The sequence below is a fragment of the Gopherus evgoodei genome, chromosome 10 (genome assembly GCF_007399415.2).
Source record: "Gopherus evgoodei ecotype Sinaloan lineage chromosome 10, rGopEvg1_v1.p, whole genome shotgun sequence".
In the NCBI taxonomy this organism is placed as follows: domain Eukaryota; kingdom Metazoa; phylum Chordata; order Testudines; family Testudinidae; genus Gopherus; species Gopherus evgoodei.
Window position 1 is genome coordinate 65786336 of NC_044331.1, and position 23263 is coordinate 65809598.

Below are 23263 nucleotides of genomic sequence, written 5' to 3' on the forward strand. Positions count from 1 at the left end.
GTGGTGAGATGGGATTCAGATACATTATCTTCATCCCAATGCACAACACTATTGAGAGCAGCCTATGGTTGCTGGGATGGGATTTTCTCTCCATTTTCTTCCCAGAGTTGAGAGGCAATATTTAGGTAGGAAATATTGGCAGATACCAAGGCAGACACCAAGCTAGGAGTACATGCTGCTAGGTATAGAATTTCTGATAAAGTGACCAGAGATGGAGAAATATCAGTGAGGCAAATGTTTCAGAATAAAAAGTGAGAACTAATTCAGCTGTCTGAATAGCAATGGTGTTCATGTTGCTTGGGAAATTTAACATCTTCCCATCTGTGGTGATTTGCAAAAATAAAATAAAATTATGATCAGACTCAATATTGTAGAAATACTAGAGTTTTTTGCATGAAATAGATATACAAATGTGAGGTTACTTAGTTAAACTACATTGAACCTACATATTTAAATTAAAACCACCCATTATAGATAGATGTTTGCATTCTGTACTTAAATTCCCAAATGAAATATTGCCATCATGATTAAGTTTCTTCACATTTTCAGAAGCTACAGACCTAGCAGGTATAGTACTGCTTCCTCCAAAGCAGAATTGCACATATGCCTGATTAATTACTTTTTGGAGTCTCTCACCAAAAGGCCATGTCCATAACAAATACGATTATAATAATTTCCCAACTTCACAGATTGTGGTGAGGGACAAAGAACTCTGCATCACTCAACTTAAATGATAAACTGCTTACAATGATATTTAAAGCAATACAGCATATTAAATTACATTTGCATTTATGTTTCTATACATTTATAGATTGACAAGTATTTAAAGTAGATCTAGATACAGAATAAATTGCGTCATGGAACAGGCTACCCAAATACCAGAAGAGAACCTGCTTCAGTACAGAAATAAAATCCGCACTGATTACACACCCCTAGCTGTCATCTGTCACCCCACACTAGAACACATATGGAGTATCATCAAACAATTACAACCCATACTCAATGGGGACCACAATCTGAAAGATATCTTTCCTGAACCCACCTCTTCTGGCTATTAAGCAACCCCCCAACCTTTCCACGCTCATCGTCAGAAGCAAACTCCCCACAAACCAGGACGCACCAACTAAAAGTGGCTCTAGTCCAACAACAGATGCAATACCTGTGGACATATCTCCACTGCCACAAAGATCCCTGATAACAACTATGTGGGTGAAACCAGATAATCACTATGCTCTCAAACAGGGCCGGCGCTTCCATTTAGGCGACCTAGGCGATTGCCTAGGGGGCCAGGATTTGGGAAGGTGGCATTTTGCGGCCCTCGGCGGCAATTCTGCGGCGGGTCCTTCACTCACTCCGGGACCCGCCACTGAAGTGCCCTGAAGACCGGGAGTGCGGAAGGACCCCCCCCGCCCGCCGCCGAATTGCCGCCGACTGGGACCGAGGAAGGACCCCCACCTAGGGGACCAAAAACCCTGGCGCCGCTCCTGCTCTCAAATGAACTCACACATATAAAAGACAAAAACACCACATTGCCTATAGATGAATACTTTTCACAAGCGATCACTCTATATCTGATCTATCAGCCTTCATCCTCAAAGGAAACCAGCACAATATGTTCAAAAGACAAGCCTGGGAGTTTAAATTCATAACTCTGCTAGACATTCAAAATTATGAACTGAAGAGAGACACTGGATATATATCTTATCACAATAATCTATGACTGACTAACCACCCCCACCCAAGCTATCTTTTCCCTTTCCACACTATGAATGGGGAGGTGTTAATGGGCCACTTCACCTTGAATACTCCCTTGAAATATGTATTAACTACTTATGCTAAACTATCTGTTCACCTATATTTAGCTGTGACGCTGTGAGTACATCTCTCAGACCTGAAGAAGAGCTATGTGTGAGCTCAAAAGCTTATGTCTCTCACCAACAGGAACCTGTCCAATAAAAGATATTACCTCACCCACACTGTCTCTCTGATATCCTGGGACTAATGTGGCTACATCACCACTGCATACAATTAGGTATTCAAGCAATCTTATCACTTCTTTTAGACGTGTACTTAGGCCAGGGGTCGGCAACCTTTATCACGCAGCTCGCCAGGGTAAGCACCCTAGTGGGCCAGGCCAGTTTGTTTACCTGTCACGTCTGCAGGTTTGGCTGACTGCAGCTCCCACTGGCCAACGGAGGCTGCCGGAAGCGGCGCGGGGCGAAGGATGTGCTGGCGCGACAGGTAAAGAAACCGGCCCAGTCTGCCAGGGTGCTTACCCTGGCGAGCCGCGTGCCAAAAGTTGCCAACCCCTGACTTAGGCTATGTCTACACTACAGACCTTACAGAGGCACAACTGTACCGCTGCAGCTGTGCCACTGTAAGGTCTCCCATGTAGCCATTCTATGCCGACAGGAGAGAGCTCTCCTGTCGGCATACTTAAACCATCCCCAACTAGCGGCAGTAGCTATGTCAGTGGGAGAGCACTGACAGCTTTGTCAGCATCTCCTGCTGACATAGCACTGTCCACACAGTTTTCTTCACAGCCTTGACCAACAAAAGTTTTACCAACAAAAGTGCTAGTGTACACATAGCTTATCTTATGTTAGCGTAATGCCTGTATTTACCAGGCTTCTCACTATACTTTCTGCATAGAAATATAAGACAGTGATGTTTAAAGGAGAAATGTAAATGGTTTCAAAAGTTATAGCATTCGATACTTAATAGAAGTTTTCCATCTAATTTAATTTGTTACTTCAAATGCATTGCATCTAAATCATCTTTAGAAATATATTACTGCACAGAAGCAGCAAGCCTCCTACTATTTAATGGGCTCATCTTTCTGAAGTGAATAACGTTCTGGACAACTCCTAAGCAAACACGAAAGCATTTTAAAAAAAGATTGAAAGCTAAAACTATCAAAATTCACAAAACCCCCAAGGATCTGTGCATGGCTATTTTACACCAGAAAGTTTGTTTTTTTAGCAATGGCAAGGGTGATAGAAATAATTATTTTCATCATTTATAATTTGACAATAATATAAGCTAAAGAGCCAGACAACAATTAACAAAAAAGTAGGAAAACTCTGTCTAGAATCTTGCTATACCCAGATAATTTTCTAAGAACTGCCAGGCCTTCTCTAATTATTTGGTTACTGACATAACACTTGCAAAAACTCAAGAAAATAAATAAATAAAAGGAATGGAAGGTAATTTAGTTATCAAGGAATGCACACAAAATACCCTTATGGCACACATTTCAGCTGTGGTAAAGCAACATTATTTTTGCCAGCAAGAACTACACCTGGCTTTATTCAGTTTTTAATGTGAAAAGTCCTGAGGACATCTCAGAGAATGAAGGTTGAGAGAAAGAAAAAACTCATCTGAAAATGCATGGGACATCAGCTGGGTGGAGCAAGTTTCTTCTTCTGATCTACCCTTTCCATTTCAAACCTTAATACTGCACTGCTTGTAATAAATAAAAATCTTTATTATTTGCACAATATGTTTTTCATAGAGAACACATAATTTACATTATTCCTTTTTCCTGGATTTAATCTAAGGATAATTAACATCTGAATTGTAATTTAATTTTAATAGTAATTAAATGTACGTACATAAATAACTTCTTAAGTATTTTGGTATAATACATTATCAATACTTCAAGTTTCTTTTGGCTCTTCGGTGGTAAAATAATTGTTAATTAAAATCTATTATTTTTCTGATAGTCCAAGGTAATTATGCTGTAAAATATTGATACTTCAATATGTATTAATGTAATAATTTTAAAAAACTTAGTACAGATACTAATAAGTATTAGTATATACTTGGGGATGTTGTACTTCTACATCACTAAAACATTGTTTGGAAAAGGGTGCTATGTATTTTCTATATAAACTGCAGTTCAAAAAGAAACCTGCCTAGGAGCTTAAATTCAGAAATGTGTTAGACACTGAGGCCTTGTCTACACTACAAAGTTGCAGCGCTGGTGAGGGGGTTACAGCGCTGCAACTTAGGATGTGTACACACCTGCAGGGCATTACCAGCGCTGCAACTCCCTGTTTGCAGCGCTGGCCGTACACCCAGTCGTGCCTCGGGTGTAGAGGATCCAGCGCTGGATCACCAGCGCTGGTCATCAGGTGTAGACACTCACCAGCGTTTTTGTTGACCTCCGTGGAATAAGCAGGTATCCCAGCATACCTGAGGAAGCCTCTCTGGTAATTAAGCAAACTCCACTGCCCTCCAAGCAGGTCTCCTTCCCCACGGTGTGCTCTGGCGTTCCCCGACCCCCCCTCCAAGCAGGTCTCCTTCCCCGCGGTGTGCTCTGGCGTTCCCCGACCCCCCCTCCAAGCAGGTCTCCTTCCCCGCGGTGTGCTCTAGCGTTCCCCGACCCTCCCTCCAAGCAGGTCTCCTTCCCCGCAGTGTGCAACAGCGCTGCAGCGTGGCCACATCTAACACCACTTGCAGCGCTGGTTGCTGTAAGTGTGGCCACTCTGCAGCGCTGGCCCTATACAGCTGTACTAATACAGCTGTAACAACCAGCGCTGCAAAATTGTAGATGTAGACATACCCTAAAAATCAGACTTAATAAACACACTGAATTTATGGCTGATTGCAGCAATCTGTAACTCTCCTTTGTGCTTTGAATGCAGAAGTGTTAACTGCCTACTTCACCTTAAATGGTCTCTTACAACATGTTAACTCCTTATGCTAAACAATCTGTTCCATCTTGTATTTAGCTGTGACATTGAGTACCTTTTCCAAAACTGAAGAGCTCTGTGTAGCTCGAAAGCTTGTCTCTTTCACCAAAGGAACTTAGTCCAATATGAGATATTACCCCACCCACCCTATCTTTCCAATGAGAAGTTTCAGAGTAGCAGCCGTGTTAGTCTGTATCCGCAAAAAGAACAGGAGTACTTGTGGCACCTTAGAGACTAACAAATTTATTTGAGCATAAGCTTTCGTGGGCTAGAGCTCACTTCTTCGGATGCATAGAATGGAACATATATTGAGGAGATATATATAATTGCCAATTAAGTAAGAGAAAAAAAACTTTTAACATTTGAAACAAGAAAAAAAGGTGGACTGTGACCTCCTTCTCTAGAAATTCAAGTATAAACTCCAAAAGGAAGATATGAATTATATGCCATAAATACCTTATTCAACATTTAAAGCTATAGAAAAGTGGCTTGTTAAGTTACATAAGTTTTTGCTACAATGGTTACTTTTCCATTCAAAATAAGTAACTACCATACCAACCTCAAAATATGTAATGTGTACACACACACAGAGCTGAGCACAGAAAGATATGAACACACTGCATATGGTGTAATTATCTACTGAGGCGGGAGGGAAGGGAAGGAGGAAGGTCAACACCAAGGATAAGTTTTAGTTGTAAAAGCTCATTAACAAGGCACACCAGTAGCAAACTCCAAATCTATTATTTCCCTAACAGTTGCAATATGTATTATAAGATGTCAATGCTGGGGACACCTGTCATATAGATAAGCTAAAATATACTTTTCATTCCAGATTCTAAAGAGTCCTTCTAAAACATTCAATAACTCTTTTGGATTATATCTTAACCATTACTTCTGTATCCCAGTGGTTTTCCACCTTTTTTCATTTGTGGACCCCTAAAAAATTTCAAATGGAAGTCCGCTGGCCCAGGGGTCCATTGGCCACAGGTTGAAAACCACTGCTGTATGCTAATTTAAGGACTTCCCAATGTTGTATTCCAGTTGACTAACAAAACCTAATCTCTTTCTCTTGGCAAGCCATATGAAAAAGAATTTGACTAATGTCATCAGGGCCATACCTTCTCCCTAAGACAATTTTATTTCATACTAACTGGGACTGAAAAGGGAGCACGGTGTAATCCTTTGCCCTTAATTTGATTTTCAAATATGTTTTTTGGGATCATGAAGTGACACCTCCTTCTCTCACTCTCTCTTTAATACCAATATCTATATCACTAGTCACTTCCACTTTTGCTTACGTGTTTCTCGTCTTTCCATTTTGTGAAATATCATGTCTCTCAGACAGATGTTTGAATGACAACACCACAGCCAATGACATCTCATAAACTGGGATAATAATAAGAGAATATGGTAAAATTATGAACTAAGTATATAAAATAAAATAATTTTTTTAATGAAATGGTCAATATAGCATTTTCCTGTATCATTTTAAAATAGTTTTTGAACAGAATTAGAAGACTTTTTTTTTCAAAATGTTTCATAAAATGTATTTCTACACTAAAGAAAATGGCACTGGCAGAATTGGCATTTATAAAATAAAATTCCTGTAACAAGGCCCACAATTTATATGACATCGCCACAAAGCATTTGACCCTGACCTGAAAACGCCCTATATTGAGATAAAAATTGCATACAACAATATTCAGCCAATAAAGTAGCTCTCTAAAGTATCACAATTTTTTTATCATAAATCTTATTACAAATCACAATCTTGCTACTTATTAAAATGATCAGAAAGAAGTTATAAAAGCACTGTAAAAGAGAGGTTATTGCAATTTGAAAGCTCACTATGTTTAATGTGAACCTCAAGGCTACTAGTATATTTAATCCCATATAAAAAACCAAAGGAATAAATCTGCAATCACATGTCAAACTCTTTTATAAAAAACAGATTTAACATATAAATAAAAATTGTCTGTTTCAGTGAGTTCAATATTAAACTTGTATTGTTAACTGCTCAGTTTTTCTTACTATTTCAAAAAGTGCTGCCACATTTTGATCAAAATATAGGTAACCTCTGAATACACTTAAAGAAAAAACAGGGGTATTACTGTCTTGTGTATATTTAAATCTTCCTGTTGTGTTCAAATGTACATTAAAATGAATTACTAAAAATGGTTTTATGCAATTCATGTGACTTTAGTTTCTCAGCATAAATATTATTAATTACAGATTAACATCTGACCATTGAGACACATGGGGATTACTATAGTTATTCACTAGATTATTCACTATAAATTGTAACTATCATAAATCAGATTAGATTATAATCACTTTTTAATGGCTCAAGTGCAATTACAAAGTAATCTGCCTAAAACATGTAAATAGTGATACCCTCCTTTAGAAGATATGCCCCTTTCCTATGTTTGGATCTGCATGTATACCCGTTTGCTTGCACAGAGCCCCACTGACTTCGGTGGATCTCTGCATAGATATAAGATTCTGTCCCTGCAGATCTGATTGCAGTCAAGATCTGGGCCTATAATATATTATAATAAGTAATATATTATTGCTACAAATTAACAAGATCTGGGCCTATAATATATTATAATAAGTAATATATTATTGCTACAAATTAACAATGTCACTTAGGTTACAGGCACAGCCACTAGCCCATACTTACAAGGCATTTATAAATAGGCTGACAGAATTCCATTTTTATTTTTTAATAATTTTGTCAGATAATATTGATGTTCATTTTTAAGGATTTTCCAATTTTTATTTATTTTAAATTTTCACAGTTGTGTGATATTATGTGGCAGTAAACATCAGATGTAAAAAATATTAGGGCTGTTAATCGATTAAAAATTAATCTTGATTAATAGCAAGATAAAAAAATCACAATTAATCAAAGATTTAATTCCACTATTAAACTATAATAGAATTGGCATTCTATTAATGTTGAATAGTGCGATTAAAACTGCAATTGTGATTAATTTTTTAATTGAATTAATTTGTTTCGAGTTAATCAATTGAGCTAACTGCGATTGACAGCCCTAAAATACTCATATTCAATCACACAGCATCACAAATTGCACAGGTGAAAAGGAGCAGGAGCTGACATGCAAAATCTTTACTACTGCCTGAATCCAGGAGTGGAGGAGAGGAGAGAGAGAGAGAGAGAAAGACAAAGAAACCAACACAATTCAGTACTGGCTTGTTGGCTGTAACTCGAAAGCCAAATGAATGAGCCAAACAGCTAAGTAATTCCACAGCTGCCATTAGCTACTTTACAAGTGAACAGCAGCACCAGGGCATGATGTCTCCTTCGGGACCAGAGGTGAACAGGATCACTATTAAGTCAACATTGTCCAAGCCACAGTAGAGCTTTACTAAATGTAGCACTGCGCACCCAATAAATAGCTCCCCAGTGTTGAGGAAAAAAACTGTATCTGTTAATTATTAAAAACATATTCTAGGAAATCTCTCTTTCCATCTAACCAGGGAGATTGCAATGATTCAGACTCCAAAGTAGTAGTGAAGAATCTTATCCTTTCCAGTGCACAACACAGGCAATTTAAAAAAGCAGCTTATACATTTAGTAAAAAAACTATTTTTTAAATTGTTTTTCTCAAATACTCAATCTCCCCCAGATTCCTCTAAAATAGGGGTGGGCAAACTTTTTGGGCCGAGGGCCACATCTGGGTGGGAAAATTGTATTCAGGGCCAGGGCAGGGGTTTGGGGTGCGGGAGGGAGTGCGGTGTGCAGGAAGAGGCTCAGGGCAAGGGATTGGGTAAGAGGAGGGGTGCGGAGTGCAGGAGGGGGCTCAGGGCAGGGGTACAGGAGGGGTGTGGACTGTGGGAGGGGGCTCAGGGTAGGGGTTTGGTGTGCAGGAGGGGTGCAGGGTGCGGCATGGGGCTCAGGGCAGGGGGTTGGGGTGCACAGGGGTGCAGGATGCAGCAGGGAGCTCAGGGCACAGGGCTGGGGTGCAGGAGGGGTGTGGGATGTACGAGGGGGCTCAGGGCAGGGAGTTGGCATGCGAGGTGCAGGCAGGGGGCTCAAGGCAGGGAGTTGGGGGGTGGGCTACAAGAGGGATTCGGGCTCCGGCCTGGTGCCTCTTACTCCGAGGTGGCAGTGGTGCGCACCGGGGCCAGGGCAGGTTCCCTGCATGCCTGCCCTGTCCTTGGCCCCTGCCTTGTGCCTGGCTCCCGGAAGTGCTGCGGCCCCTGGGGGAGGGGGAGTGGAGGGCTCTGCGTGCACTGCCCTTGCCGCGCCTCCAGGTACCTCCCCTGAAGCTCCCATTGGCCTCAGTTCCCTGTTCCCAGCCAATGGAAGTTGCAGGGGGAGGTGCCTGGAGGCAAGGGCAACGCATGGAGCCATCTGCACCCCCACCTGGGGATCGCAGGGATGTGGTGCAGGCGGCGCCATGGGCTGGATCCAAAGCCCTGATGGGCCGGATCCAGCCCGCAGGCCGTAGTTTGCCCACCCCCGCTCTAAAAAATACCCCTGTGCTATTTATTTCTTATCACAGATGTTCTGTCTATTCAGTTCTGGCAACTCTGAACACCAGAACTGACAGCATTTTTTGTAATTATAATTTTCCTACTATGTTGTAATGGCATTGCTATTGGACTTGGGAGCTTTGGATGGTACACAAAAATATGTTTCCTCTCATTCCTTTACCCATCACAGCATCTTATCCTTCCAAAGGCAGGGGCTGCTGCTTACAGCTACAATTTCCTCCCTTCCCCAAGCAGTGTGCAACCAGAACAATAACTGATTTTGCTGGGTTTTTATAACAGAAAACAAAGAAATAAAGTAAAAATAGCAAAGAAACCCACAGTTTAGGCTAATCTGCTTTTTGTTCACAAGTTCCAACTGCCTCATTTTAAATAAATACCTCAACAAATAGCTACCTACCTCTGTAATGACTTGTACCATGCCATAGCCATACTTTTATGTTTAAAGTAATTAAAGGGTAGTGCATAACAAGAAAGAAAAATGAGAATGAACTTTTCATCCACTGGGTAACTGTGACAGAATGCATTCCTGTATTCACATCCAACACACTATTGTAAATCTTTGTACAAAGTTTGCCTTGTGAAGTATCATTTGAAAACTCAGAACTTGCTCATCAGTAATATCATGGTAAAATGTGTGCACCAGTATTGTGGGTAAAGTTACAAACTTCTCCCTGTATAATGTATAACTAACTGTAAGAACAGTAGGACAGTGGAACAGACTGCTGAGGGAGGTTGCGGAAGTTCCTTTCGTGGAGATTTTCAAAAGGAGGCTGGATTGCCATCTCTCTTGTATGGTTTAGTCACAACAAACCCTGTGTCTTGGCAAGGAGTTAGACTAGGTGCCCACTGTGGTCCCTTCTAACCCTCTGATTCTAATTACCCCTGTAATTCTATAATTCTAAGGTAAAAAATACATGTTCAGACTCATGTCAAACAGATCTGTTTTGAACAAAGGAGTGTATGCTTGTCTTAATTTTCCATAAACAGAGTTATCAAGCAGGAAGGGAGGGGAAAAAAAAGGAAGCTCGCACAGATGAAAAATCCAGCAGGGAACATCCTTCCAGACAAACGCTTTATCTACTGGTTCTCAGATGGAAATGTTTTTCAAGATAGGGACTGAAACTATAAAAAAAAGAGGTGCAAACATTCCCAAGGGACCTCTCTCTTTCTCTCCCTGTCCATCTCACTCTTTGCACCTGGGAAGACAAAAGAAACATCCACTGGACTCTGAAAGAAGGGTCCTGACCTGAGAGTTTGGTCAGCAATATTGGGAGCATGTGAGTAAGGGCTTTACCTTGAATTAAATTTAGCCTGTCAAGTTTAGCATTAGAAAGTGGTTTATCTTTATTTTCTTTTAACGATTTCTGACTGTATTGCCTATGCTTATTCTCATTTAAAATCTCTCTCACTGTAGTAAATAAACTTGTTTGATTGTTTTATCCAATCCTGTGTGTTTAAATTGAGTGTCTGGGTAACTGCATTTAAGGTGACAAGTTGCTGTATATTATTCCCTTGACGGAATAATGGACTTAATATATTTGAACTGTCCAGGAAAGGGCTGGACAATACAAGACATACATTTCTGGGGGAAGTCTGGGATTAGGAGTGTGTTGGGGTCACCCTGCAGTATAACCAAGGCTGGTGAGAGCCAGGGTGTGGCTGGTGAGAGCCAGGGTGACACATACACACACACCTGGGAGTAACCTGCATGCTGGAAAGTTGCTTGTGAGCAGTCCAGGTTGAGCACTATAAGAGTAAGGCATTGCTAGGACCCCCAGGTTACCAGGCAGGGGGGGTCACAGACTGCCACTGGTCTGGATTGCACCCTGCTATGTCACAGTAACTTTCTTGCTTATTAAGCCAGATGAGGAGAAGGAGGCTAGTAAGATCCAGGCTATGGACCTGCCATTCAGAAAGACAAGAGAAAAGAATGTCTTAACAGTTACTGTAGTTATTATTAATTATAATATTTCTACTGAATCACACTATAGAAAATATGTATATATTCAGCTGCAGTAATCTGCTCAGAATGATTTACTTGAGTCTGCTGTTTTCTCTTCTCCAAGATCTTAACTACTGAATGGCAAGATTTCTGGCAATGGATAAAAGATCTTCTCTGCTGTGTGGAAACCTATTCACTAAAGGCAACAAACCTGATGCTGTCAGAAGCAGGCCTCAGATATAAAGAGGGAAGATACAAAGATCTCTGGGGCTTTACTGAATAACTATAAAATAAGAAAAACTGTAGCTAGTTCAAATGCTGAAATTAATTATACACAGTGGGACAGAGAAGAGAATAAAGTTTAAAGTAATGTATTCATGAAGAGATTATAAACACTATTAGAGAGATGCAAAAATAATGCTATACAGAAATGCTAATTGTTATATGACATTTCTTGACATCAGTAATCATAATGCCAAAGCTAAAAGAGTGGGAAATGCGCTTAACTCTTTAAAAGCTATTTCGTACTAAGTGGGTACCTGCTTATCACCAATCTGGACTGCAATGTTAGTTCTCTTGCTCAATGATGCTCCGCTCAAAAAAATCAGACCACTGGGGAGGACATTAAAAGGTTTTTAGATGGTCAGGAATACTGCAGAACTCATCTCACAGATAATCACCTATTTTCTGAGTCTGTCTCATTTAGTCTTTACTTCCAGAGACAGAAAATTGCTAAGTGGCTTCAGAAAAGAAAAACATGCCAAAAATCTGTTAAGGTAGATCACATTCTGCCTTTTGATAGATGAACTGTCTAGATTTTTTTTTTAAAGAGATTCTATGGAAGAGCTTAAAACTCTTGTTCTCTACTACAGAATAGTACTTGTCAGGCACTAAAGCTGTACATGTAAAAAAATCTGCTCTTTGATTGCTGACTGTTCAGCTTAAATCACTCTATGCAGAAAATATGTACATATTCACATTCTCAAATATTTAACTGCTCCTCCTAGAGGAACATGAAATATAATATATTTCACTGGGTCTTCTCTGCCAAAAAAAAAGTCTCTCCTAACAATATTACTATGAGAAACATCTGCTGTTGTACAGTTCTTCCCACTGTTCTATATGTGCCTCTCCTAAAAAACTTCCTGAAGGTTCAGTTACTAAAGACCCATTTCATTAAATAGCTGTAACAAGTCAGCGTGCACGCTCCTTGAAACCAAGCAGTAAAAAGGTGAAGTGTAACACTGTGGGTTTTAGAGATATTGGATAGAAAGAGGTATATAAAACCTGCAGATATTATTGGATAACTACGTTCAACTGTTCACAGAAAATAAATGTTTGCATACAATACTGGAAAGATCACAAACCAAGAGCCCAGGATAAAGTTTTCATACATGCTTAAATGACTTAGGGGCCTATGCCTTACCTTCAGAAATGATTCATGCACTTAGATGCTAAAATCCCATTGACTTTCAATGAGACAGACTCCTAAGTACCTATGTTACTTTTGACAATGGACTTGAGCTCATCTGGAACTCTTTTCCTAAGAGTATATACATAAATTCCTCATGGAGGAAAGCATCTTAAGACACATGAACCTAGAAAAGAGTGGGGAAGGAGTAATATGAGACAAGAATTCCACTTTTACAAATAGGTTTAAACAAAGCAAAACACCACCCCAATAATAATAGCTGTGCTGTTCCACTAAAATTAGAAGAATCCACAACAAGACACAGCAACTGTGAACACTACTTGAACTAAATTTACATAGATGGCAAACATATCTCATTTTAATTCAGAAATTTCCATGTGGTATGGTATCTTTTTGTTTTAGTTCAGGTGAACTTATTCTTTCTCTCTACTCTTCAGAGAAAGCTGGGACCCTTTTAATTTAAAACTTGTATATTGAGATTTTCAACTACAGGGAAAAAAAAGACCAGAGTGGGTAGAACCTAACTGCGAATTTAAACAAATTTTTGAACATATGCAAATATGGCTTAGTTGCTAATACTTTTCTGCCTGAGGCTAGTACCTTGACTCTATTGTTAACATATTTTCATGCCTGAGTTAGACAGAAGTAGACAGACATCTCACATGAGGGTTTGATTTCAGAACCAATATAGACACTTAAGTAGAAAGGCTTCTGCAATAAGCCACTATATAGAAGTCATTTCTATTCCCCACTGGTGTCTGTAAAGGTAAAAGTAAAGACCCTCTGGTACAATTTGTAAAGGAAGGAAATAGGCCAGGTTTTCTGGCTACTAATCCTTCCAATAGTTAAATTTGCATATTTGTGTACACATGTGAGAAAGAGCTGCGGTTGAACACTGAATGGTTGTCTCGTTTGCCTACAGTCACTGTACCGCCATTTTACTAAGTTACTAGGGTCCTACCCTGAAAATACACACACGAGTAACTCTGCTCACCTAAATAGTTCCAGTGAGCGTCTCACACTAGTAAAGGTATTGTCCCTGTGCATAAGTGTTCAAAGACTGGTCCCTTCATTTGTGATTCACCTTCAGATACTGAGAATATTTTAGAAGTTTGTCTATTATTTCACTTATGGAAACCTCTTGCAAATATGATTTCTTAAAGTCACATTACTTACCTGGTAAACATGGAATGCATTAGCAGCTTTTCCTCGTAGAAAGACTGAGGGAATCCAAACATTAATAAGGGCACGATTTGATCTGAGCAAAAGAAGAGACAAGTTTAAAATAGGGAATCATCTTTACATATAAAATAAAGCTACAAAGAAGTGTCTACCTCCAATGCTTGCAAAATGTCCACAGTGAGCAACTGAACCAAAACTTTCTGAACACTTGAAACATCACCATTTTGCTTAAATATTGTGTATTTATTATACCTAAAAGTAACAGTAAGTTAGGAACCAGTAGGATAGATAATAAGACAATATCTGAAGGTCACTACATAAATCCATGGTATGCCCCCATGTTGAATACTGTGTACAGTTCTGGTCATCCCATCTCAAAAAATATATATTAGAATTAGAAAAGGTACACAGAAGGGCAACAAAAATGATTGGGGTATGGAACAGCTTCCATATGATGAAAGATTAAAAAGACTGGGACCATTCAGCTACAAAAAGACAACTGAAAGGGATATGACAGGGATTTAGTTGGTCACGACTGCTGCTGAACCATTAGCGGACTAAAAGATCCAACTGAAAACCAAAACAAGCTCCCAAAGGATGGTTCAGATGCAGCATAAAACTGAATTCCTTCTGTCCCAAGATTTATTTAAAAAAAAACTAAATAGGACAAAGATTCTGAAAGTTAGCTGTATTATTTCCAATAAGAGAATACCCTATCTGGTGATTCACTTATTAGAAATTAAGTAGAGAAAGCAATGTATTAGATTTGATCATTTGTTCCCCACTCCCACACAGATAGTATAAAGATACAACACTTACATTTCAAAATCTGACAAACTCTGGTCTTCAGATGTCTGACTCAAATCCCCAGGGACCTGACATCATCAAAAAAAATCATGATTATTAACTTTACCAAAATCAACACTAATTCCAAGTCATATAAAAGCATGCATTTCTGAGAAAAATAATTAATTAGAATTTAATAGATAAATGGTGCCCTTCACCCCCTATATTCTGGTGCAGAGGCCATTACCCAGTGGAACTGGTGTGGTTCTGCTGCAGAAGGAAGGAAGCAGGATGCTGAGACCTCAACACAGTGTACGGTGACCAGATAGCAAGCGTAAAAAATTGGGACAGGGGTTGAGGGGTAATAGGCACCTATATAAGACAAAGCCCTGAATATCCAGACTGTCCCTATAAAACTGGGATATCTGGTCACCCTAACACAGTGTGTCTGTACCTGCTATATGCCAGACCAGACCAGCTACACAGGGACTCACACGTCTCCAATATGCAGACAGGAAAAGTTGTGTGCCTGAGTGGAGCTGGTTTGGTGAATCTGACATTATGTGGCATCCTATCTTAGCAGCCATCATGTGGCTATTCCTTCCCAATGCACCAGAGCCAAAGAAGCTCTGCTTCTACTCCATAGCTTTGGGGGAGGATTCTCTTTTGCAGCTTGTGAGAAACTTAACAGCACAGAAACCTCTTACTCAGGTTGTTTCCTGAGTCCTGGATTTATCCTTCAAAAAAAGTGTAATGGACTCTGCACAAATTCCCTCTCTGGAGTTTTTCTTTTAGATCTCTAGAAAAGGCTAGTACTACACATAACGAAACAAAGTAGGCATGCAATATTATTGTAACCTTCCCACTTCACTCTTTGCCAGGCTTCCAATCAGTCTTCAGCTTTTACCATGATAACAGCTGCCATTTGGCCTGCCTTTAATGATTATTTTCTTCTATTAATAAATATCGAAGAAAAATTATTTGGCAAATTTAAAAACAAAAAAAAGTGACTGTTAAAAGCAGCTCTGTACACACAAAATTGAATCCAGGTAATATTAGGAGAAGACTAGTGTTAGCAAATGTATATATTTGTTAGGGGTATGGCATATAATATTAATCTTGTACGCATATCAGATATAAATGCTGAGTAGTTATGCTAAGTTGCACAACTATGAATTGTATTATGTTTTTCACTGAATGCTGTTTACTCCTATTCACCCAAGCTAATGTATATGCCCCCCTAACATTCTGCAACAGTTGATTTAACTCTTGGCACAATCAGATACATGTCAGAAATCAGATATATGAATAGTATGTCCGGGTACTCCCAGGAAGTGCTTCCATGGCCCACTGACACCTGGAATGTGGTATGCACAGCAAAGATAAGGAAGGTACTGGATGATACAGAAAAACAAGATAAGAAACAGGTGCAGACTCGTGGGTTGAATCTTGGGTGACATATAGAGTGCTTTTAGCTTGGAAACAACCACAGTATAAATACTTCAGTGCTTATTGCGGGAGCGGGTCTGTGAATTTCCTGCCGCTTTGGGTATTTGATATGGCAGATTCAGTATCCTTCTTGGACACTGGGGTTTAAAGACAATGCCTGCAGCATAGTTAAAACTCCAACACCATACTCTACTTTTCAACACCAAAACAACATTACCTCACATCTTAATCTGGCTAAGCATGGAAAAATTCCTTCCTGTCCCGAACTGTGGTGACTAGCAACTCCCTGATCCCAGTGAGAACTGTGATTCCCTGACTTAAATCAGCCTTTATGGCTGATAGATGTTCTCTCTAAATTGGATCAAACTATCCAGGGGCAGGAAGATGAGAGAAGCTCCCTCAAGGCAAGCAGCCATTAGTTCCTCTGAGCAGACACACTGGCAGGATTTGAAACACCCTCCAATTCCTGGGCAGTCCCAGAGACAGTCCCTTCCTACACAAGACAATGCAGAGGCAAGTGTGATGGGAGAATATCTCTGCCTCTTCCTGAACCAGAAAGTTGCACGGTTACATGAAGGATAGGGGAATGAGGTCTTGATTGCCAGAGGCCACCTCACTTTTTGCCAAACCTAAGCAACTGGGGATGATATGTGCAGAGATGGGAATCTCCATTCTAAGGATGAGCTCATAGGTGCTGGAACTAGTGGTGCTGCTGTACCTCTTGGCTTGAAGTGGTTTCCATCATATCCAGGATTTACAGTTTGGTTCAATGGCACTCAGCACCCCCACTATACTAATTGTTCCGGCACCCTTGGATCAGCTATGCAAAAGGACAATGAGAAGATACAAATTACTTCATGGCATCATGGTTTCACTCCATATTATTTATGAAAATATGCTTATGATATGAATATGGCATAACTGAGATGTACTTTATGCATGATGGGTCTTGTAAGATATCATTGGAGAGGTTATCATTTACTGAACGTCATTATCTAATTTGTATCATTTCTGTATTTGAAGTTAGGAATATTGACTATGTATCTGTATTTCAACTATGCTACTTTGGATGATACCTACAATGGAACAATGGAAAAGCCAGAAAGGGCTGATGGCCCATCAGCGAGGACAATTAACTGTGAAAAGGCTTGGCCTTCCTGCGGACACTCCACACTGCCATTGACTCATGGACGCTGTGATACTACAGAGTCAGGTGGTCTTGTCACCTGATACTAAACATTACCTGGGACTTCTTGTAACTTTCCACTGCAAGTGGGGGGGGGAAGGGTAGGGCAAGTTTGAGAAACAGGATTCCCGCTTTATGTGAATCCTATTTAAGGGGGGGGGGGGAAGGCAAAAGGAACTCCTCCTCCCTATGGCCTGTCTGCCCAAGAAGAAAGACTGCTAAAGCTACCTGAAGGGAAGCTGGGGGAGGCGGAGCGGTCCAGTCTGAAAAGGAATATAACTGCAACTCTGAACCACAGAAACTTTGCAACCTGCCTAAAATAACATTTAGGGTGAGAATTTACATTTTGTAACCTGTTTCTTAAGTATATTGAGTTTAGCTTGCGTGTTTTGCTTTACTTGGTCAGTAATCTGCTTTGTTCTGTTATCTCTTATATTCACTTAAAATTCACCTTACATAGTTAATAAACGTATTTCTTGTTTATAATATAACCCAGTTTATGTAATTTCTAACTGGGGGAAGTGGGGAGGGTGGGAGAAGTTGTGCTTTTCTCCCTCAATGTCCACATTGAGGGAGAGGGCGAATTTCATAAAACCCTCGGGTTTATACTCCATAAAAGGAGTGGGCACCTTAAGGCTGAATTTTTCCAGAGCGGATCTCTGTTTCTCTGTGCAGCTGGGTGTGGCCCTGCCTGTGTGCTTGGCTGGAAGGGGACCCAGGCTGGCAGAATGGGCTGACTCAGTGGCATCCCAGCACAGCAGGTGACACCCAAAAGGGCCCAACCGATCACAATCACTTCATGTCTTCTCTCCATGTGTATGTTTTATAAATTGTTCTGTGTTTGTCTATGTTAGACTAAAGAGGATTATCCATGAACATTTAGAACCTTAGGGTATCCGCAGTCTCTCATATGACAAATCAGATATTTCACACAAAGGTAAGCTTTACAACAAACAGCACAGTTATTACATGTCTATGCTCAGAACTTTCATGTAATGTCAACAGCTGGGGAAAAACAAAACAAAGACAGCCAAAAAATATATTGGAAGCAGCTCCTGGTGCAAGTTATTTCCATCATACGTCCATCGAATAACAGTGTGTTCATAGTTATTTTTTAAATGCAAATTTTCAAAATTTAAAAATCTCCAAATATAATTATTTGAATCAATAATGCAAAGTGGTATATACCAATAGATGTCAGCAAATGAAACAGAACCCCAGGCTTGATGGCAGATTCTATGCAGACAGTTTCCAGTGAGCACAGGGGGGAAACGAGAGTGGGGGGGAATTTAAGGCAATAGAGAAAAGAGATGAGGAAGAAAAGCTGCAGGAAAGGAAACAGGTAGAGTAAAAAAAGGATTCTAGACAACTGCAGGTGAAGAAGCAGAAAAAGATACAAATGGTAAGAAAGCTGTTTGGCTCATATACAACATTATATAAAAATTTAAATACACCAAATCATACAGCAAAAATTGACATTTAATCTCCATGATCTGGTGACACTGAGCAACTAGCAGTTATGAAACAGTGGAGTCCCACAATAGGTTATGAAAGCCAATCTATCACCTGAGCCCATGCTTTCATCCCCATGTAATCATGCTGCTAATTCTACTATTCATAATTCATAATACTACTATTCATAATTAAACCTAAGAAATGCTCTGTTGATTGAATAACCTGATAAATGAATATCCTTTGCTATATTTCAGCTGTAATACTGTTAGTGGTTGTAAGATCAGGCATCCTTGTTAGCCTACATAGCATTTCCACTTCCCCTCTCCTTGTATTTAAATTAAAATTTCCACGGTTAAATCTAAGCTTTAGCTTCAGAACTCACCCCTCTATTCCTTTGGTTCACCAAAGCCTGGATTTGTTATATTTATGGGGCACAGTGCAAAGCACACCTTTTCCTTAGGGTATTTTGATAGTGAGACTGTTCATTGGTGTTATTATAAGCAGAAAGTTTTTATGTTGTTTTTCCAAGCAGTTTAATAACATCACTGAGTTCAAGTAACATGTAATAAGGTTATACTGTTCATATGAAACTGTGATAAAGCACCAGAATGTAAGATGAATGATGAAAAACAATGAAAATTCTCAATTTAAAAAACATTCTGTAATAAGTGTAATGAAAAATTATTTCTAGCAGATCTTTTATTTTTCTCAATGAAAAATAATCTTTTACTCAACTGAATTTTAAAATAAAAATAGCATCTCTCATATGACATTAACTGTAAGAATTTGCAAGAGACAAAGAAGCCAACCATTCAATACTATTAAATAAAAACACAGGATTTGTCCCAAAGCTAAGATGACCTTATGGTTAAGCAGCACGTCCAGCTGCTAATTATCACAAATATAAGCTGCTTCAAGAGTAGGATAGGGATTCAGTCCCAGCATTATTTTATTTATATATAAAAATGCAAACCAACTTTCCCTCAGCAGATGATTCTGCTCCTGCTCCTTTTCTGTATAGAAAAGAATGATACCCATGGCAGGAGCAGGATCAGCTGCTAGCGAGAAAGCTGGTTTGCATCTACTACAAACACTGTGCATCAGCAACCAGAGTATATGCCTCCGTCAGGAATTATTTTTCTTTACTGAACTAATGTTATAATATTGACCAAAACCATAAAGTCCTAGCCCATCAGATTTCTAAAATGAACACAAACTGCGTCTATCTTCAGACTTCATAAACAGCCATTGATTAAGAAGATGGGGACAAAAAAATTTTGGAAATAGGCAAAATTATCAAAAACCAAAATGGAGTCTTCTCTTTGACCTGCAAAATGTTTAAAATAGGTGTGTCTGCTTGAGAGAAATCTCAAAGCATGAACAACTTCTGAAACATCTTTCTTTAGATGTAAAATAGGATAAAATAATCAACACTGTCAGCCTGGAGGTATGGTCATTTATCGCTAACTGAGCATGCACACTATATTTTTAGGATTACATCTAGCTGAGGTGTTTAATTGCCCATTTTGCTTCAGCCATCACTAAAAAGGTTAATGGTGGCCAGATACTCAACACAATATTAACAACAAGGAGGAAAGAACACAAGCTGAAATAGGGAAAGAACAGGTTAAAGAGTATTTAGATAAGTTAGATGTATTCAAGCCAGCAGGGCCTGATGAAATTCATGCTAAGGTATTTAGCAACTGAAGCAATCTCAGAACCATTAGCAATTACCTTTGAGAACTCAAGGAAGGCAGGTGAAGTTCCAGAGGACTGGGAGAAGGGCAAACATAGTACTGTACCTATCTTTAAAAAAGGGAACAAAGGGGATCCAGAGAATTACAGATCCATCAGCCTAACTTTGATACCGGAAAAGCTACTGGAACAAATTATTAAACAATTTGTAAGCACCTAGAGAATAACAGTGTTATAAGGAACAGCCATCATGGATTAGTTAAAAAAGAAAATCATGCCAAAGTAACCTAATTTCCTACTTTGACAGGGTTACTGTCCCAGTGGATGGGGGGAAGCTGTACATGTGATGTATCTTGATTTTAGTAACGCTTTCGATAAGACTCCTACATGACAATTTCATAATACAATCTAGATGAAGTTACTATCAGGTGGGCGCCCAACTGGCGGAAAGATCATACACCAAGAGTAGTTATCAACAGTTCACTCTCAAACTGAGAGGGTATATCTAGTGGGACCCTGCAAGGGTCAGTCCCGGGCTCGGTACTATTCAATATTTTCATTAATGACTTGGATAATGGAGAGAAGAGTATGCTTATAAAATCTGCAAATGACACCAAGCTGGGAGGGGTTGCAATCATTTTGGAGGGCAGGATTAGAATGCAAAACAATCTTGACAAATTAGAGAACTGATCTGAAATCAACAAGATGAAATTCAATAAAGTTAAAAGTACTACAATTAGGAAGGAAAAATCAAATGAACATCTTCAAAATGGGGGAAGTGGCTAGATGGTAGTACTATAAAAAATGAATCTGAGGGCTATACTGGATCACAAATTGAACATGAGTCAACAATGTAAGACAGTTCCAAAAAATGCTGCTATCATTTTGGGGCATAGTACCGGGAATGTCCTATGTAAGACACAGGTAGTAATGGTCCCACTCTGCTTACAACTGGTGAGGTCTCAGCTGGAGTACTTGTCCAGTTTTGGGTGTCATACTAATATGCGGACAAATTGGAGAGAGTCCAGAGCTGAGCAACCAAAATGACAAAAGGTTTAGAAAACATTGACCTATGAGGAAAGGTTAAAAAAACAACAACTGAATCTTTAGTCTTGAGAAACTAAGACTGAGGGGGATTTAGTCTCAAGAAACGAAGACTGAGGGGGAACCTAATAACAGTCTTCAAATATGTTAAAGGCTGTTATAAAGAAGGCAGGGATCGACTGTTCTTCATTTCCACTGAAGTAGGGCAAGAAGTAATGGGCTTAATCTGCAGCAAGGGAGATTTAGGTTAGATATTAGGAAAAACTTTCTAACTATAAGGGTAGTTTAGCTCTGGAATAAGATTCCAAATGAGGTTGTGGAATCCCCATCACTGGAGGTTCTTAAGAACATGTTGGACAAACACCTGTCAGGGATGGTAGGGTTACTTGGTCCTGCTTCAGAGCAGGGTACTGAACTTGATGACCTCTTGAGGTCCCTTTCAGCCCTCCTTTTCTATGATTCTACCTACTACAGTTGATGAGGTTCAGTTTTCACTGTTAAACCGCAACAAGGAGTAAAATACTTATCAGAGCGTATTCTTTCACAGAGTTCTTCACCATGACTTGGTTTTATCACTTACCCACAAAATGAATATATAAATAAATGATGCACCTTATTGTGACTTATTCATTTACATTTTGGGTATACTGCAAATGATGTCAATTTGAGGGGGAAGTGTCATGAGTTGTCAGTGTGATAGCATATATAATAGTCTTCTAAATGTCATCTTCATTAACTGAAAAAAGTGTCATATCTACTCTCAAACAGATTTGCTTTATCTTACAGTTTACTGGAGTGCAGACTGACTTAGTATATTCATAATATTGACATCCCGCCCAGAACATTTCTTTCTCCTCTCTGAATGAAAAGCTGATTCTAATCTTCCTCGGTTGCATTCTGATGATCGTTCTGCTACAAACATAAGACTCCACTCATGACTCCTTACTTGGTCCACCACTAGCATTTACAATTGTGCTAATTAACTTGACACAACTGACCATTCAATTATCTTGAATTACTACAAAACCACAAACTCTAGTCTAGACAAATCCATTGTGCAGTTATTTACAATGCACAATGTGACTGTAAATTCCACCAAATCAGAACAGTAGAGTTTTGAACGTTATACTAGTGAAAGTAACTTTGCAAGGAGCAGGGCAGCAGACAATCAGGTCCCCCTTCATGAATAAAGTGCAGGATACCTGGAATTTAATGAATGAATACTTTGCCCAATTTAACTTTTATAATAAATAGGCTGCTGGACACAGTGTGTACAGAAAATGATTTCTCTAAATTAAAGTTTCATGCAAAACAAACACTGCTCACTGAGGGCCAGAATCTATTACTCATACTCACACTCAGAATTACCCTGTTCTGGGAATGGCACAATGTTCTATATGATTAAGAGTGGCAGAATTTGGTGCTAAATTAATATAGAGCATATGCTGGGAGATTTTTCCCACACCCGAACAACACGGTAGATCATCATCACTAGATTTGTACTAGCACTGGATCAATTAATCTTGATTTCATTTTCAAAGAGGTTTATTTGCCTTGATATAATCACTTAAATCATTCAGTTTTGTGAAAAGTGACTGACTTTAAAATATTGTGTACTTTGAAACTTACAGTTGTGTCATGCAATGTCACGTGATAACCCAGTGACCTATATACTACATACAAAGTCAGTAACAACATTTGCTACAAGTTTACACAAAATCACCTGGAAAAAAATTGAGTAACATTAGCTGGAAGCTGTTGCATGGTGTCCTAGCAGAATGGAAGCAGCCTTCCGTTCCTGGGGTGGCTACACTTCATTGGCTGTATATCAGCTCTGATGCCAAATAGTTTATGAGTACTGTTTATATAGC

At 39.4% G+C, this 23263-nt stretch overlaps 1 protein-coding gene across 1 annotated transcript in view; it reads right to left on the bottom strand.

Moving 5' to 3' along the window:
• SNX29 (sorting nexin 29) overlaps window positions 1-23263 on the bottom strand; it is a 472917-nt gene that overhangs the window by 200176 nt on the left and 249478 nt on the right. Inside the window, exons 18-19 of the mRNA XM_030578064.1 lie at window positions 14597-14652; window positions 13772-13853 (exon numbers count right to left, since the gene is read on the bottom strand). Coding sequence (XP_030433924.1) covers window positions 13772-13853; window positions 14597-14652 — 138 coding nt within the window. The remainder of the gene's footprint in view (window positions 1-13771; window positions 13854-14596; window positions 14653-23263) is intronic.